Genomic DNA, 14,708 nt, shown 5'->3' on the forward strand with positions numbered 1-14,708 from the left:
GGTTTTTTACTTGAATGACCGTTTTACCCTGCCATTCAGGCAGCCATACGCCGCTTTCGGGGGATTATGTTGTTTTTAATTTCTGATTCACACCGCTGTTTCTGCTTACCTCGGGCCTCATCTCATTTTGGCGACGTTCCAGGATCTTGGAGGTGACGATGGCTCGATGTTCACCGGATCGTTGAGTGCTCACCGCCCAGTCAATCAGAAGTCGGATCACCGGCTCATCGCTCAAAGGGGCCTGAAAGTTCAAATACGATTCATTGCAGTGGTTTCCTTTTCGTATTCAACAATTTGTGTTCAACTTAAGGATGAAAAGTGAGCTTGACATGACTGCATTCAATTATTGACAAAATGGTGAAAATTAGCAGGTGAGGTAATGTCTGAGTTGAGACAGTTTGTGTGTCTGAACGCTCGTGCATGAATAAACACACAAGTGTATTATATGCGAGAGTTGGTGTATTTGTGTTTTAGTGGGAGAGAGAGTGAGAGTGAGTGAGAGAGAGAGAGAGAGAGAGAGAGAGAGAGAGAAAGAGAGTGAGAGAGAGAAAGAGAGAGAGAAAGAGAGAAAGAGAGAGAGAAAGAGAGAGAGAGAGAGAAAGAGAGAAAAGAACACATAGTCTTTTCTGACCTCGTTGCCCTCCTTGTTGTTGACCACAGTGAAGATGTTTGTGTAGAGGACGTCCAGAGAATTGGTGCTGTCCACTTTGTCAAAGCAGTGACGATCCAGAATGTCCAGAACAGTCAGCACCTTGCTAGTGATAAAACCTGAAACGATAAATCTGCCATTAGTACTAATTATTCATTTTGATTCCTGCCATTCTTAAAGGAGCACCCCTTACATCCCAAGCTAAGCGCTCACCCTTTCATTATTATTTTGTCTGTTGTCCGTCTTGTTCGTTCATGACAACAACAACAAAACACACAAAACCTAAAACAACAAGAAGAGCAAACGCTCGATCGAGTCACTTTCGCAGTTCTGAATATTATATGAGGCATCAGATGGACAGGAAGAAATTGCTATTCACAACACAATGAGTCACGTTCACATAAAATTTGAGCCCGGTCACTTTTATAGTTTCCGAGAAAAGCCCAACGTTAAGTTGTGTGTTGCCGAACAGAAAAGGCTAGTTATCTCCCTTGTTTTTCTGATAACGTTCGTAAAAGGCTACAGATGTAAATACTTTGATGTTAAGAATAATCCTACAAAGTTTCAATCACATCCGATGAACTTTGTCAAAGATATAAAATGTCTAATTTTTCCTTTGACGCTGACCTGTGACCTTGAAAAAGGTGAAAGGTCAACGAAACCATCGTTAAAGTGTAGAGGTCATTGGAGGTCACGACTAAACAAAATATGAGCCCGATCGCTTTGATAGTTTCCGAGAAAAGATATAAAATGTCTAATTTTTCCTCTGACGCTGACCTGTGACCTTGAAAAAGGTCAAAGGTCAACGAAACCATCGTTAAAGTGTAGAGGTCATTGGAGGTCACGACTAAACAAAATATGAGCCCGATCGCTTTGATAGTTTCCGAGAAAAGTCCAACGTTAAGGTGGTGTCTACGGACGGCCGGCCGGCCGGACAGACTAACACTGACCGATTACATAGAGTCACTTTTTCTCAAGTGACTCAAAAAGCAACAGAATCCAACAACAAGCAAGGTTACTTTATGGAACGCTATTTTTAGACAAAACAAAACATTCACAAGTATGTCAACCTAATGGACAGACATACAAATAATTATGAGAACTTATTTGAAACACACAAGTACTCATACAGCCACATCGACATCCCCACCCGCACACACATACTGCAGGGAACGCGTTAATGCATGTTTTTTGCGTATTTGACGCGTTTTAAAATCCGCCCACGCATTTTCCCGGCGCTTATGCGTACGCAAAACAACTTCTATTCAAAACGGCATGCTCAGCAGCACATCCCAATACTGAATCAGACTATAGCACACGCGCGCGAGTTTAAAATCTCTAGTCTGTTCTGGATCAAACATAGCACAAGCGCGCGAGTTCAAATCTAAAGTCTGTTTTGGATAAAACAAAATGAGGTGACGTGCTCTCGGCATAAGAGTGTCGCAAGCGACGCAAAGCAACGCCGGTCGGTTTTCTGAAACAGAACATACACCTAAAATGCACTGGGCGTGTGGCGCCAAATCTAGGCCGAGAGACGCTTTCAGTTCAAGCCTGACATGATTTAACTGTGTTATAGCGTGACGCAAAATCGGTTCTGCTTTACGCGTTTTTTGGCCGACATTGCGTAAGCCGTACGCAATTTAAAAAATCCTAGCGCGATCCCTGTACTCACACAAACACATACACACACAAACACATACATACACAAACACATACACACACTCACCCACCAACACACACACACAAAACCTCACCTGTCTGTGACTGCTGGCATTTGTCCGACGACCAGTTGACCTCCGCCGCTCGGCCTCGCTGGCGAATCAGATTCTCCGACACGCGGATCTGAGCGCGTACCTGCGCGTTCTGGTCGCTGGGGAGCATGGGAAGGCTGGAGGGGCCACAGGGCAGGATGTCGAGGGGAGAGCCGCAGATGAAGAGCGAGGTCTTGCCGTCGCCCAGCCAGTTCCAGACCAGGGCGGTGGGACAACGCAGGGTGATGGTCTGGATGATGCCGCACAGCTTCATGATGATGGAGCGATGTTGAGGGCAGCTGCGGTACTCCACGAACACGGCCGCGAAGGGGTGGGTCGGGTGGTACTGGTTGTTGCTCGTGGTGGTCATGGCTCTGAAAAATGAACGTACACTGAATTTGATGCTAATGATAGAGAAGTTGTGGCGTACTTGCAGTAATAATTTAGCCCTTTTTAACCACTAATTTCCTTTAACAAAGTGCTAAAGTGAAACCCCCTTTATAAGACCCCCCAATTTAAGACTCCCTCCCTTTCAAGACCGTGTTTTCTCAGACTGTCTGTTCGGAACGTCTGTAGATTAACCCCCATTTTAAGAACCCCTCCTTTTAAAGACCTGATTTTCTAAGATTTTTTTGAGGTCCTAAAAGGGAGTTCCCCTGTACTGCATGTATCTCCTGTCTCTCTTTGCTAAACCACAAGTACAGCCTTGCCCAAGATGTCCAATGATAACGATGAAGCACTGCAGTGCAAAACATTCAGTTGCTTTACATATATCATCATTGCGATACAATACAGTAACAGAAGGCAAGAAACAGCAATAAACTCTAAGCTCATGGCAGTGACCACGCTTTCAGTTCTCAGTTGTTAGACTGGCCTACTTCAATAGAGAGCAATTGACCCAGTCAACGTTTTTGGGCACTTATTTCTTCTATTCATGAAACTCATTGCAAAACTTCAAATACACCACTTTTTCTATTATCATTAATTAAAATGGTAATTGTAAGCTTAAAAAACAACTGAAAGTATATATCTTTAAAGTCTGTGCCTGTGTGTGTCTATGTGTATGCAGCAAGCCTCAAATTAACTGGGCAAAGTCAACTACGCGTATACTTCGCGTAGCTCGCTGCACAGAGCTTTAGCACTGACTTTTTGGTAAAAAAAATTTGCGTAGTCTTTGCGAAGTCGATTTCAGGCTCAATCAAGGACCGCCTTTAGGCATGACACTGTGTCTGTGCACCTGTATACACACGAACAGAACTCACCCGCTAGCGTTAGCCGTAACCATGGGTGACTGTGTGCGTGGTGACATGCTTCCGGCATCAGCACACATCTGCTGAAGGTACTTGCAGCAAAAGTAGGCCAGTCGTCGTGACAACAAGGCTGACAGAGTGATCTCATCAATGTACTGAAATCAAAACAAAACGCATAAAAAGAAACTGCAAATAAATCTTTTTTGTGTTTTATGAGGGTGTAAAAATGGCTGATTGAGCAATTGGCCTTCTTAGGCAAAAAAAAAAAAATAGTCTGTTTACGGTAACCCGACCGACCCTATTTTTTTCGCGCGACCCTAGACTTTTTCTTGGCATTTGGAAAAAATAAAAAATAAAAAAAATAAAAAAAATCTTGGTTTTTTTGCAAAATAACGTAAAAATATGGTTTTTGGGGAGAAAAAAAAAGAAAACAAAAATCCCGACCTACCGACCCTATTTTTTTGGCCTATGTTACCGTAAACAGACCTATTTTTTTTGGCCTTAGCAAATTGTTAGTCCTGCCAGTACTGATTGCATTTGACAGTTTTTCCTTTCAAAATACAGCCAAATCTGCCCTTGCCACCACCTCATTAAAAGCTACCACATGCCCACAATGACCACTTCACAAGATTCCAGACAAGATGTTTTTCTATATAATTCACCTTTCCAGAGCGACCACCAGGCATAAGTGAGCACCTGTCTATAACAACCGCTTTTAGTCAATCCCTCGGGTGGTCTTTTCAGACAGGCTTGACTGTGGAACCTTTGCTATGTTATTACACCTCATTTTTACTGGTTGCCCGTATTTTTGGAATGTATTCTTCTTGATTTTTAGGCATTAAGCCTGTCCTTACCTGGGCGAAGTCGACTTCAGGCCCAGTTGAGGACCAACTTTACCATTTCGCAAAACACCTGGTGTGATCACTCCCAGTGCACTCTTACAAAAGATGAAACAGTCAACTGGTGGCTCAGGGGGTCTAGTTTCTCAATAAGTAGAGCACTGGATTTCTGATCCTTGAGGTAAAGGTTTGAATATAGATCTGGATGGACACCGGTCAACTTCATGAGATGATTCAGAGAAAGTATCTTCGTCCCATGCCATACCACATAAAAAGTTCACATTGTGTTGTCATAAGTTTTTGTGTTCTATAGGTTGATACATGTATGTTATTGTTTATATGCATTCAATTTAAAACTAGCGTGTTTTATTCAAAGTTAATTTGCAAAAGCGCAGAGAGCACTATTCCTTGTTGTTCGCACTATATAAGATCTCATTATTATTATTATCATAAAAGATCTGCCAGAAGTGCAGGTGGATGATTACATCCAAACATGCACAAACTATTCTTGTTGCTGCTAGCTTTTCACTGAGAGGAGTTAACTCGAATATCCCAGCAATGTGATGCTAAAGTATGAAATGAAATGAAAAAGAAAATGATAAGACACTTACACTGTCAATCTGGTAGAGCAACAACTTGAGCACTGTGTCATCAGCATTTCTCATCTTCTCAAGGAGTTCCACAAGCCACATCATAGTTTCATTCCGATCAAACAAACCCTCCTGCAATGAAAAGTTTCCGATTAGGCACTCAACAGGACTTTTATTTTCAAATAAACCGATCACAAATTTTGCCCGCAAGGGAAAAATTGCAGTTATACAAGCAACAGCAAACAAGCAAAAAACGGAAAATTAAGAATAGGTCTTGACCGACCACAAACTTGCTTTTCTCAAGGTCAACTCTAAAACGACATTCTTTCATTTGAGAAGTAAAGCATGTAGGCTTTGTTTGCTTAACGCCCAGCCGACCACGAAGGGCCATATCAGGGCGGTAAAGCATGTAGGCTGAGATATGCTGTTGGTTAACTGCCATGTTGGAACTAAAAGGGTAAATCCTGACTTAGCCACAGCATCTGCACTCAGCACCTACATGCGTATAGTGGAACCCCCCTTTTAAGACACCCCCCCGCAATTTAAGACCTCTACCCTTTGGTGTACACTACATTGGGGGGTGCACGTTAAAGATCCCACGATTGACAAAAGGGTCTTTCCTGGCAAAATTGTATAGGCATAGATAAAAATGTCCACCAAAATACCCGTGTGACTTGGAATAATAGGCCGTGAAAGGTAGGATATGCGCCGAAATGGCTGCGATCTGCTGGCCGTTGTGAATGCGTGACGTATTGTGTAAAAAAAATTCCATCTCACACGGCATAAATAAATCCATGCGCCTTGAATATGTGCGCGACATAAAAATAAAAAAAATAAATCCCTGCGCTTAGAACTGTACCCACGGAATACGCGCGATATAAGCCTCATATTGATTGATTGATTGGTGACTTTGCTTTTTCAGACTTTCTGTTCATAACCTGTGTAAATGACCTCCATTTTAAGACTCCCTCCTTTTTAAGACCGGCTTTTCTCAGATGTTTGGAGGTCTTAAAAGGGGGGTTCCATTGTACTTACATTGTACATGTGCTTTGCCAAGCGAGTGCAGTAGTTCCACTGCTTGAGGGCGCTCTCCATGTCGGCCTGAGAGTTGTGGTTGGCAAGGAGAAAGGCGGTCTGTGGACCGTTGGCACCACTGTGGTAGTGCTCCTGGATCTTCTGCAACTGTTCTCGCAGATACTTGGTCAGTGACTGAGTCCAGTCTGAAAAAGTGAAATGTTTGTAAAAACATAATTTACAAAGTTATGTAATGTTTTTCAACACCCATACCACTTTGCAGAAATGTAATTTTTTTCCCTTTTTTTCCCCTTTTGTTTCCCTTTGCCTAAACATCCCAACATGGATAAGTAAACTCACCAGGCACACTTATAATGGATTTTGAGATAAGTTCATTGTTTGTATTTTAAGTGTTTGTCGACTTAAAAAAAACTATCGGGTCGACGTACTGTAAATGTAACGGTTTGTTTTGTCAATACTTCAATGTTCCCATAACCTATCATTCTTGGGTTTTGATTCTAAATCAGACCTGGGAACCCCTGTTTTGCACTTAGAGTATTCTCAAACAAACTTGGTGTATTTTCAGAAAAATGAGCGTACTCCACACAGCATATGAACATCCATGATTAAAGCATGCTTCACACGCGTCCGTCACACCATTAATTAAGTTTACCTATACATTTAAAACAAATGCTTTTTTTCAATGTTTACTGACAAAAACTGTAATCATGTGTCAAAATACTGGATCGGCTTCGAGATGGGCTTGTGAAGAAAAGTAGTCAAGGAATGTTTCTGGTCGTATTTTTTTTCCACTGACCGTACTGATCGTATTCTCGACAATCATGCGTACACAATACGGCGAAATCGTATGGGTTCCCAGGTCTGCTAAATGTTAGAAGGTTAGCAGTCTATCTGTTTTAGGATTTAAAACAATTGTCTACCTATAGACTGATCAGCAGCCTGTCGACGTCGGATTCTGGAGTCTTGGGTGGCCATGTTGTGTGCAGCCGTCATCTTGATAAACCACGCAGCTCGCACCAGCGGCACAGAATACTCGCACAGCGTAGAAAAGATCTCCTCTTTCTTGTTGAACGTGGGGACCTGGCCACGCAGAAACAGAACAAGAAAGTGTGAACATTAAATGAATAATAAAAAAATTAAGCAGAATATTCTGTTTAAAATGCAGTGAATCAGAGTACCATCCAGACTGCAAAGGAAGATCAGATTAGGAGCTGCCTATTAGTATTGCACACTCAGTTTTTCACGGCTCAATCCTATCATATATCTACAACACACAATCCCTTTCTGGCAGTGGCATTCAAAAAGGAACCAGCACAAAATAGCTTTAAAATGAATTCAAACAATTATGACGAACATCAGGTATGTCGTTAATTGCCTGAAAACTAAAAGCCAGTTGTTTTCATGAACACACCGAGAGATACGCAACCCAGGCTTTCAGTTTTAATTAGTCTAGCCATGGACGAGAAGGCAAAAAAGTGAATCTGAACTACAGAAACATATCGGGGGAAATTAGGTCTAAATCTAATGCCAACTGGAAATCAAGTTGAGTCCACTGTAGGCAACTCTGCATTCACACTTAGTCCATTTGTCTTTGAATAGGCTGAAAGAGCCTCTGAATTACACTAGGATACTCTGACATTGTTATCACACATACAACCACACAATATGAAGCCAACAGCTTTCTGCTGAGATGAGCCACTTGTGTCAGAAATACAGACAGAAGATCTGAAACCAGTACCTGGGAACGCAGAAGAAGAAGAAAAAGAAGAAGAAGAAGAAGAAGAAGAAGAAGAAGAAGAAGAAGAAGAAGAAGAAGAAGAAGAAGAATTAAACCAGTCCCTTTCTGCTGTGCTGAGCCAGTTGTGTATACAAAGCAGTCAGACAGACACAGAGACAAAGTCACACATAGTGATATGCACACACACATACTCTCTCTCTCTCTAAAACCACTACAATACCTTTCTACTGAGTTGAGCCAGTGGTTTGCTGCCAGCCAGGTCTTTGAACCACGCTTCCATTCCCTGCTTACTCCGTGCCGCCTGCAAGAAAAATACTTTACAGGCAAATCCGGATAAGACGAAATTGAAGGGACCGAATTGTTATTGTGTCCTATCCGAAATTTCGACTTGGTCATAGTACAGTGGAACCCCTCTCTAGCGACCTTGAAAATGTTGACAAAAATCGGTCCTTATGGAGGGGGGTCCTTACAGAGGGAGGGGGCGGGGCCACAAAGAAAGTCACCTCAGATTTTCTTAAAAAAAGAAAACAGAGAAGTTTGAGTTGCTGACGACCGTTTCCTCAAGCAAACTGCTTCGATTTCATGTTTGACATTGTCGATGGTGTCCACCAGTTCTGGTGCATGTTTCAATGCAAAAAGAGTTAGTTTCTGAGCAAGCATTTCTTTACAGCAGTCCCTGCAATGATGAAGGCTCTCCGAGAAAGAGAGTGAAAAATCGGCCACCGTTCTCAGCATCGCGTATCTGTGTGTAACCTCTTTCATTGACAAGATACTCTAGTTTCCCTGCAGCCTTGACCAGTGAGTCGGTTACCTAATCTGTGAACCCTTCAGTTGTGTTGCTTTGTCAAAAGTTAGACACAGTCAACTAGTTTTGCTCTGAGTGAACAGTGCAGCTGGCCTCAATTTGCTGGTGACACCTCTCTGGCCACAGCACCAAACAGTACATGGCTGGGGGGAGAGAGAGAGAGAGAGAGAGAGGGGGGGGGGGTAGCTGGCTAAACTCAGTGGGGTGTCCGGTGTCACTGAAGTCAGCAGGAAGAGCATTGGAGAGAAATAGAGAGGTGTACTCTTCCAAACAATTTCCAAGGATCAGTTGTCAGGGCTTAGGGTAGTCAGTCTTCTTCTTCTTCTTCTTCTTCGTCGTTCACTAGAAGTGAGGGAGACTGAGAGCGGTTTGTGTACAGTCCGACTGAAGAGTGAAAAGTCACTGCCACAAGATCGGCATGCAGTCAATAAAGCCAGACAAGAAGAATGGTTATGACATGCGGCTCTATCTGCTGTTTTTTTTTATTCAAACTGGTTTTCAATGCTTATTCTCACAAAGCATCTGCACACCTGCCTCTGCCTCTGTGCTGTGTTTGTGTGGCTGCTTTCGTATGTCAGTGCATGGTGAGTGCGTTCACTGCCTTGTCACCACTTCCCCACCTTTTTCAGAATGTTTTCTTGGAGTTGTATAATTCTCCTTACTCCTCACCCCCTCCTTACTCCTCGCCCCCTCCTAACTTCAGTTCATACTTTATTGCGTGCCGACTGACCAGTCGGTGTGGCGTCCGTGTAGAGAAGAAGGGAATAAGGTTACACAATGCGCTTGTGTGAGACGCCAAGTTTCGTGTTTCGAGTTGCTGTAGTAAATATAGAGTAAACTTTGTCTTTGGGACTGACTTTCTGTTGTGTGCTATCCGTCTTTCGACTTACGTAAGAGAAATCCCATTTCGAGTTCAGGGTACTTTGTACACATAGATAAAGAGGGATAATTCCGGACCAGAATTTCTTTGTGTGCTAAGCGAATTTTTGACTAAACCGTTTGTGAGTTAGCTGGATTTGCCTGTACTTACTTTTTCATGCATCTTCATCACTAGAGAAATACTGAACCATACTATGCAGAAACGTCTTTAAATACAGACTGTATTAAACTTACTTCCCAGAAGTCACCACTATTATCCCCTGTCCCTTTGGTTACTCAAAACAAATGCAATTGTGTGATGTAACATTCTGCAAATCCCTGAGCATAAACTTTCAAGTAATAATAAAAAATTAAAACAATTCTTGACAAACTTTCAAGTAATAATAAAAAAAAAGGTTCTGAATAACTCTAACTTATTCTATTACATATGTCTTATGCATTCAGAGCGCTTCCCTCCCTTTGTTTATCAGATCTCAAGTAATAAATTCTGCAAGCGAAGAAAGAATGATATTCAGGCAATTTTTAAGATGTTAAAGAAACTTACAGGCCAGAAGTTATCCTTGCTGGGGATCTGCTGTTTCTTCTTGGTGTCTTGAAGTGTGTTGAGCCCCATCTTTTTGCTGATGATGGATGCAAAGTAGCTGCCAAACTTGTCCATCGACAGACCACCAACTCTCTCCACTCCAGCGCTGCTATACTGTAAACCAAAGATCAGTCCTTTACTTTTGTGCACATCAATTATTAAATATTATTACTGTATTATGTATAAAACAAAAACACACACGCATGAATGGTGTGTGTGTGTGTTAGTGCGTATGTATAAGAGAGAGCGTGTGTGCGTATGTGTGCGCATGTGTGTGTGGGTGTCTGACCATATGCATGTGAAAGTGTGCAAGGATGATATGTGAGTGAGTGTGTGCGTACGTGTCACGTTTTTGCATGAGTGAGTGAATGTGTGTGTGTGTGTGGATGTGTGTGTTAGTGTGTGTGTGTGTGTGTGAGAGAGAGAGAGAGAGAGACAGAGACAGATAGACATTGTCCTTCGCTGGGGGTATGCAGTGCCGTGGCAGTGCACTCCTACTTAATTGGCATGTTTGATTGAAATCATAACTAAAATCTGTAACTTTCACCGTTCATGGCTTTGTTTTCGTGTGAGGAGTGGAAGTAATTGAAGGAAGTGAACTCTAAGGCACAAAAACACTGGAGACGATGTGAGCGTAATTCTTGTTTTCATTTATGATTTGAAGATTGAACATGGTTTTTGACAGAAAAAGATAATCTTTTGTTTTATCACTGATGAAAGTTCCAGCGAATGACAAGAAGACTGATGAAAGTTCTCCATTTATGTGCGCCAGCGTGTATGTATCCATGTGTGTGTGACGTCATCAATACTTTGTGTGCTTTATGATAACAAGATTTACCTCCCTTGCAAGGTGCATTGTAATTGATGCACCGACTTTGTCAAAAATCAGGCTCTAAATTACTAGTCTAAGTTCTAACCACAAAAATAAGGGTGCATGTAGCAAGAATCAGACATGTCCAAAACTTCACTTTGAAAATAGATTTTGTTATTTTAGATGGGGTCTTCAGTGTTTTTCGGAGTCATGCAAGTAGTACCGTATTTGACGGATTACAAGACGCACCGTTTTATAATCCGCACCCCCGACTTTTAACAAAAAAATTGGGACGAGCCACATATAGGCCGCGTCACTATATTAGCCGCCGTCGAAAAATATATAATCAGATCGTGTCAATCAATCAAAACAACCAGGCAAACGAAAGTACCGTATCTGGCGAAATCGGCTCCGAGAATAAACAAGTGAAACAAAGAAGAAACGTGAAAAAGTTTGAAGAAAAATAATTATCACACACACAATTTGTAACCAACACACACATGATTGTAGTCCCGCCCGGAATAAGCTTTTTTGGGATGATTTACGACTTTTGCGCACATTTCGAGCAGACGAAAACACAACATGGCGGCTCTCGCTCCTCCAACTATTGCGAGACACAAAAAGCCGAAATCTCGCGCGCGCGAGATCCTGATACATCCGGTGTTTCTCTGTACGCTATCTTGTCACGACGACTTGTTGACAAACGAAGATTCGCGAAAGAAAGAGAAAAGCGCTGAGTCTTGAGTAGAGAGCTATTAAAGTACCGGTAATCGGTAATCGAGCGAAATGAAAATCCGCGGTGACTTCCATTAGGTGAATCACTGAATGCTATTCAAGTTTAGGTAACGTTTTAGCCGCATCTTTTCATAAGCCGCAATGCGATTTTTTTTTGAAAAAAAGTCGCGGCTTGTAGTCCGTCAAATACGGTACCCGGAAGTACAACCCTTCACAGAATCACCACATTCAAGTACCTATCATTCTTACCTCATCAGGAAACGAGGGGGTGTTGCTGAAGCCATGTTTCACACTTGTCTGGTTCAGCTCATCCTGTGCAAGATAAAAAGTCAGACTTTAACACACATCATATCAACAGACGATTTCCAGAAGCCTACTATGAAACTATAGAATGAAAGAAATCATGCAGATATTGTTGTTGAAAACCCGGTCTTACTCTCGAGACGTTGTGAATGTGATGCAAGTTTTGAACTCGCAACACTGCGAATTAAGACGGTTTAACAAGTTGTGAGGGCAACACTAATAAACAGAATGAATATGAAATCTGAGTTGATGTAAGAATAAACTAAATAGTATTTACAAATTACAATTCAATTGGCCGGGGATGGATTTGATTTTCTACTGTGTACTGAAGCTGAAGAAGAACGATGTGTGCCTCTATGATTCGTTAACATCTGAGATACGCCGCTCTGACATAGCTGCTAATGTTCTTTCTCACCTCTTTCTGCTTTGCATCTTGAGGGTAGACATCAGGAGGACCAAGCCGCGGCTTTTTCAGCGGCCTGTGCTCCTGAGACGGGAAAGGGGCAGCCATCTTTGTTTCTGTCTGAGGAAAACCGGATGTTGATGCTATACCGTCGGAATTGTACCCAATCGGTACAATATTCTAATGCAAAGAACTCTGCACGGCAGTGCTGGCTTTAGACATAATTATATCGTCAAAGTCACGAGAAAATCTTATTTACAAAAGACATAAAACCAGGGAATGTTGTGATTTGTAAACAAATATTTATTCGGGAACATTTTAAAAGCTAAGCCAAAGGGAGGTAATCTGTCTACCGAGAAGAGGCTATAATTATGCAACAAGTAGGAAGGGGTCTCTGACTAAATACTGCGCGACCTTGCGCGACCACGCGCTACATCAAACTAAAGCATTTACATGTAATATTTTCATTGTACTAGTATCTTCATAGTATTTTCTCACGTTGTATCATGCTTTAAGCCATACTCGGAAATGAAAAATAAGGGAGTTGTGATGGACAGTTCTTCAGTAACGGCAACCATTTATTTTGAGCTGGTATTTCCACCGTTTCAAGTTAAAATTTACTTCCAAAAGTCATGGTACACCGCTTTCAATCTCAGTCAACAGATGAAACGAGAGTTCATGTTAAATCTCAAAATATGCCATTGACTGAAGCTTCTCGGACAGTCACGCCTCTTCAGTTAAATAAATGCCGGGCCCATGCCTGTCCATAACACACTGACATACACACTGACACTGACACTGACTGACGCCGAACGCCGGCGACGCCGGGTGCGCATAATAACTCAGTGACGCACACATACACACACACATACACACAAAACACATGCGCGCATGCTCACAAACACTGTGACAAACACGCACACACACTAAGAAAGAGTAGGAAAAGAAAAGAGCAAGGCCGATCTTGTGTGTTTCACTGATTTCAGTCTTGTTTCTTTTGAAGTTCTGCATGTTAGGAATTTATACTACAGCCGGTTTTCAGTTTCCATGAAGTAAACAGGCACTCAACAAAAAAAAAAGTAATGTAGTAGTAACAAGTCATTGCACAGAATAAATCACGTCAGCATCAAAAGCGTGGAGTACTTGCATGTTTACAGCCCACGGACGTACATGAGAAGGTAATGTAAGTCCGTGTTACAGCCGGAAGAGAAAGAGAGAGTGCATACTGGCGTATGCGTGCATAGGCGTTTTAAGCTTGGATTTATTTTAGCGCCTGTAAACTTATCAACAATGGATTAGATTCAGGAACTATGGCGGGGAGACGTTCCAGTTTGGGTCACTTGATCCTCATGTCAAAGTCGACCAAAGTCATGTTCGTTGGGGATTTTGTTATTATAGACTCTACCATCACACATACATGTACTTTGATTTCAATCCACCCAATAGTTTTTGAGAAAATGGGTTTAAAAGATTTAGCTCTGGAAATGTGAAATTGTGCAAGTATATATACATGTGTGTGAGTGAGGGCAGGGGCGGACGAGGGGGGGGGCACAGGGGGCACGTGCCCCCCCCCCCCCCACCGAAAAAAAAAAAAAAAAAAAGAAGAAAAAAAAAAGATTTTTCTATGCTGATTCTAGGACCATTTCTAAGTTCAAATGGCACCAGATGGCACCATTTTGCTTCTTTGGGCAAAAAATGTTTCCGGGGGGGGCATGCCCCCGGACCCCGCTAGCAAATTCGGGCGCTTCGCGCCCATCACATTCACGTTCGATTCAAAGTGCCCCCCCCCCTTACAAAGCAACTGATCCGCCCCTGGAGGGTGTGGGAGTTGAATGTGTATGACTGAGTGCAGGGGCGGATTAGGGGGGGGGGTTACAGGGGTTCCGGACACCCCCCCCCCTCCCCGGCAGTCCACAAAAAAATAATAACTTTAAAAGAAATAATGAGTGGCTGCTGACACCAGTTGATCCTGTTTAAAATCAAGAATAAGCCATAAATTGTTCATAAAATAGCTAAATCTCTTCTGCTCCTGGGGGGCTAAGCCCCCCCCAGACCCCCCAACGGGGCCTTGCCCTGGACCCCAGGTTATAACCCATCCCCCCCTCTGGCTTAACTGCTCTGCCCCTGGAGTGTATATTCCTGTGAGTGTCTATATGAGAGAGAGAGAGCGAGAGAAAAAACAATGAAAACAACATTATTGTTACTGATTAAAAATCACGATATGTATTTCTATGTGTGTATGAAAGAGAATTTTAAAAAATAATAAAAAAAGTGCAACAGTTGTCACTTTGTGTTGAATAAACAATAGATCCAGAGGAGCGAATTACTGTGTGGTTG

The 14,708-nt window shown here is 42.4% G+C and overlaps 1 protein-coding gene across 5 annotated transcripts in view; it reads right to left on the reverse strand.

Moving 5' to 3' along the window:
* LOC138945610 (mediator of RNA polymerase II transcription subunit 12-like protein) overlaps positions 1-12,484 on the reverse strand; it is a 63,814-nt gene extending 51,330 nt beyond the window's left edge. For all 5 annotated transcript variants that reach the window (XM_070317067.1, XM_070317065.1, XM_070317066.1 and 2 more), the window contains exons 1-11: positions 12,384-12,484; positions 11,915-11,977; positions 10,081-10,233; positions 8,073-8,153; positions 7,035-7,194; positions 6,115-6,299; positions 5,101-5,211; positions 3,663-3,805; positions 2,404-2,774; positions 632-768; positions 110-241 (exon numbers count right to left, since the gene is read on the reverse strand). In XM_070317067.1, the coding sequence (XP_070173168.1) occupies positions 110-241; positions 632-768; positions 2,404-2,774; positions 3,663-3,805; positions 5,101-5,211; positions 6,115-6,299; positions 7,035-7,194; positions 8,073-8,153; positions 10,081-10,233; positions 11,915-11,977; positions 12,384-12,479 (1,632 nt within the window). In that variant the 5' untranslated portion in view covers positions 12,480-12,484. The remainder of the gene's footprint in view (positions 1-109; positions 242-631; positions 769-2,403; positions 2,775-3,662; positions 3,806-5,100; positions 5,212-6,114; positions 6,300-7,034; positions 7,195-8,072; positions 8,154-10,080; positions 10,234-11,914; positions 11,978-12,383) is intronic.
* Positions 12,485-14,708: the final 2,224 nt, after the last annotated feature.

The sequence above is a fragment of the Littorina saxatilis genome, linkage group LG13 (assembly GCF_037325665.1).
Source record: "Littorina saxatilis isolate snail1 linkage group LG13, US_GU_Lsax_2.0, whole genome shotgun sequence".
Classification (NCBI taxonomy): Eukaryota; Metazoa; Mollusca; class Gastropoda; order Littorinimorpha; family Littorinidae; genus Littorina; species Littorina saxatilis.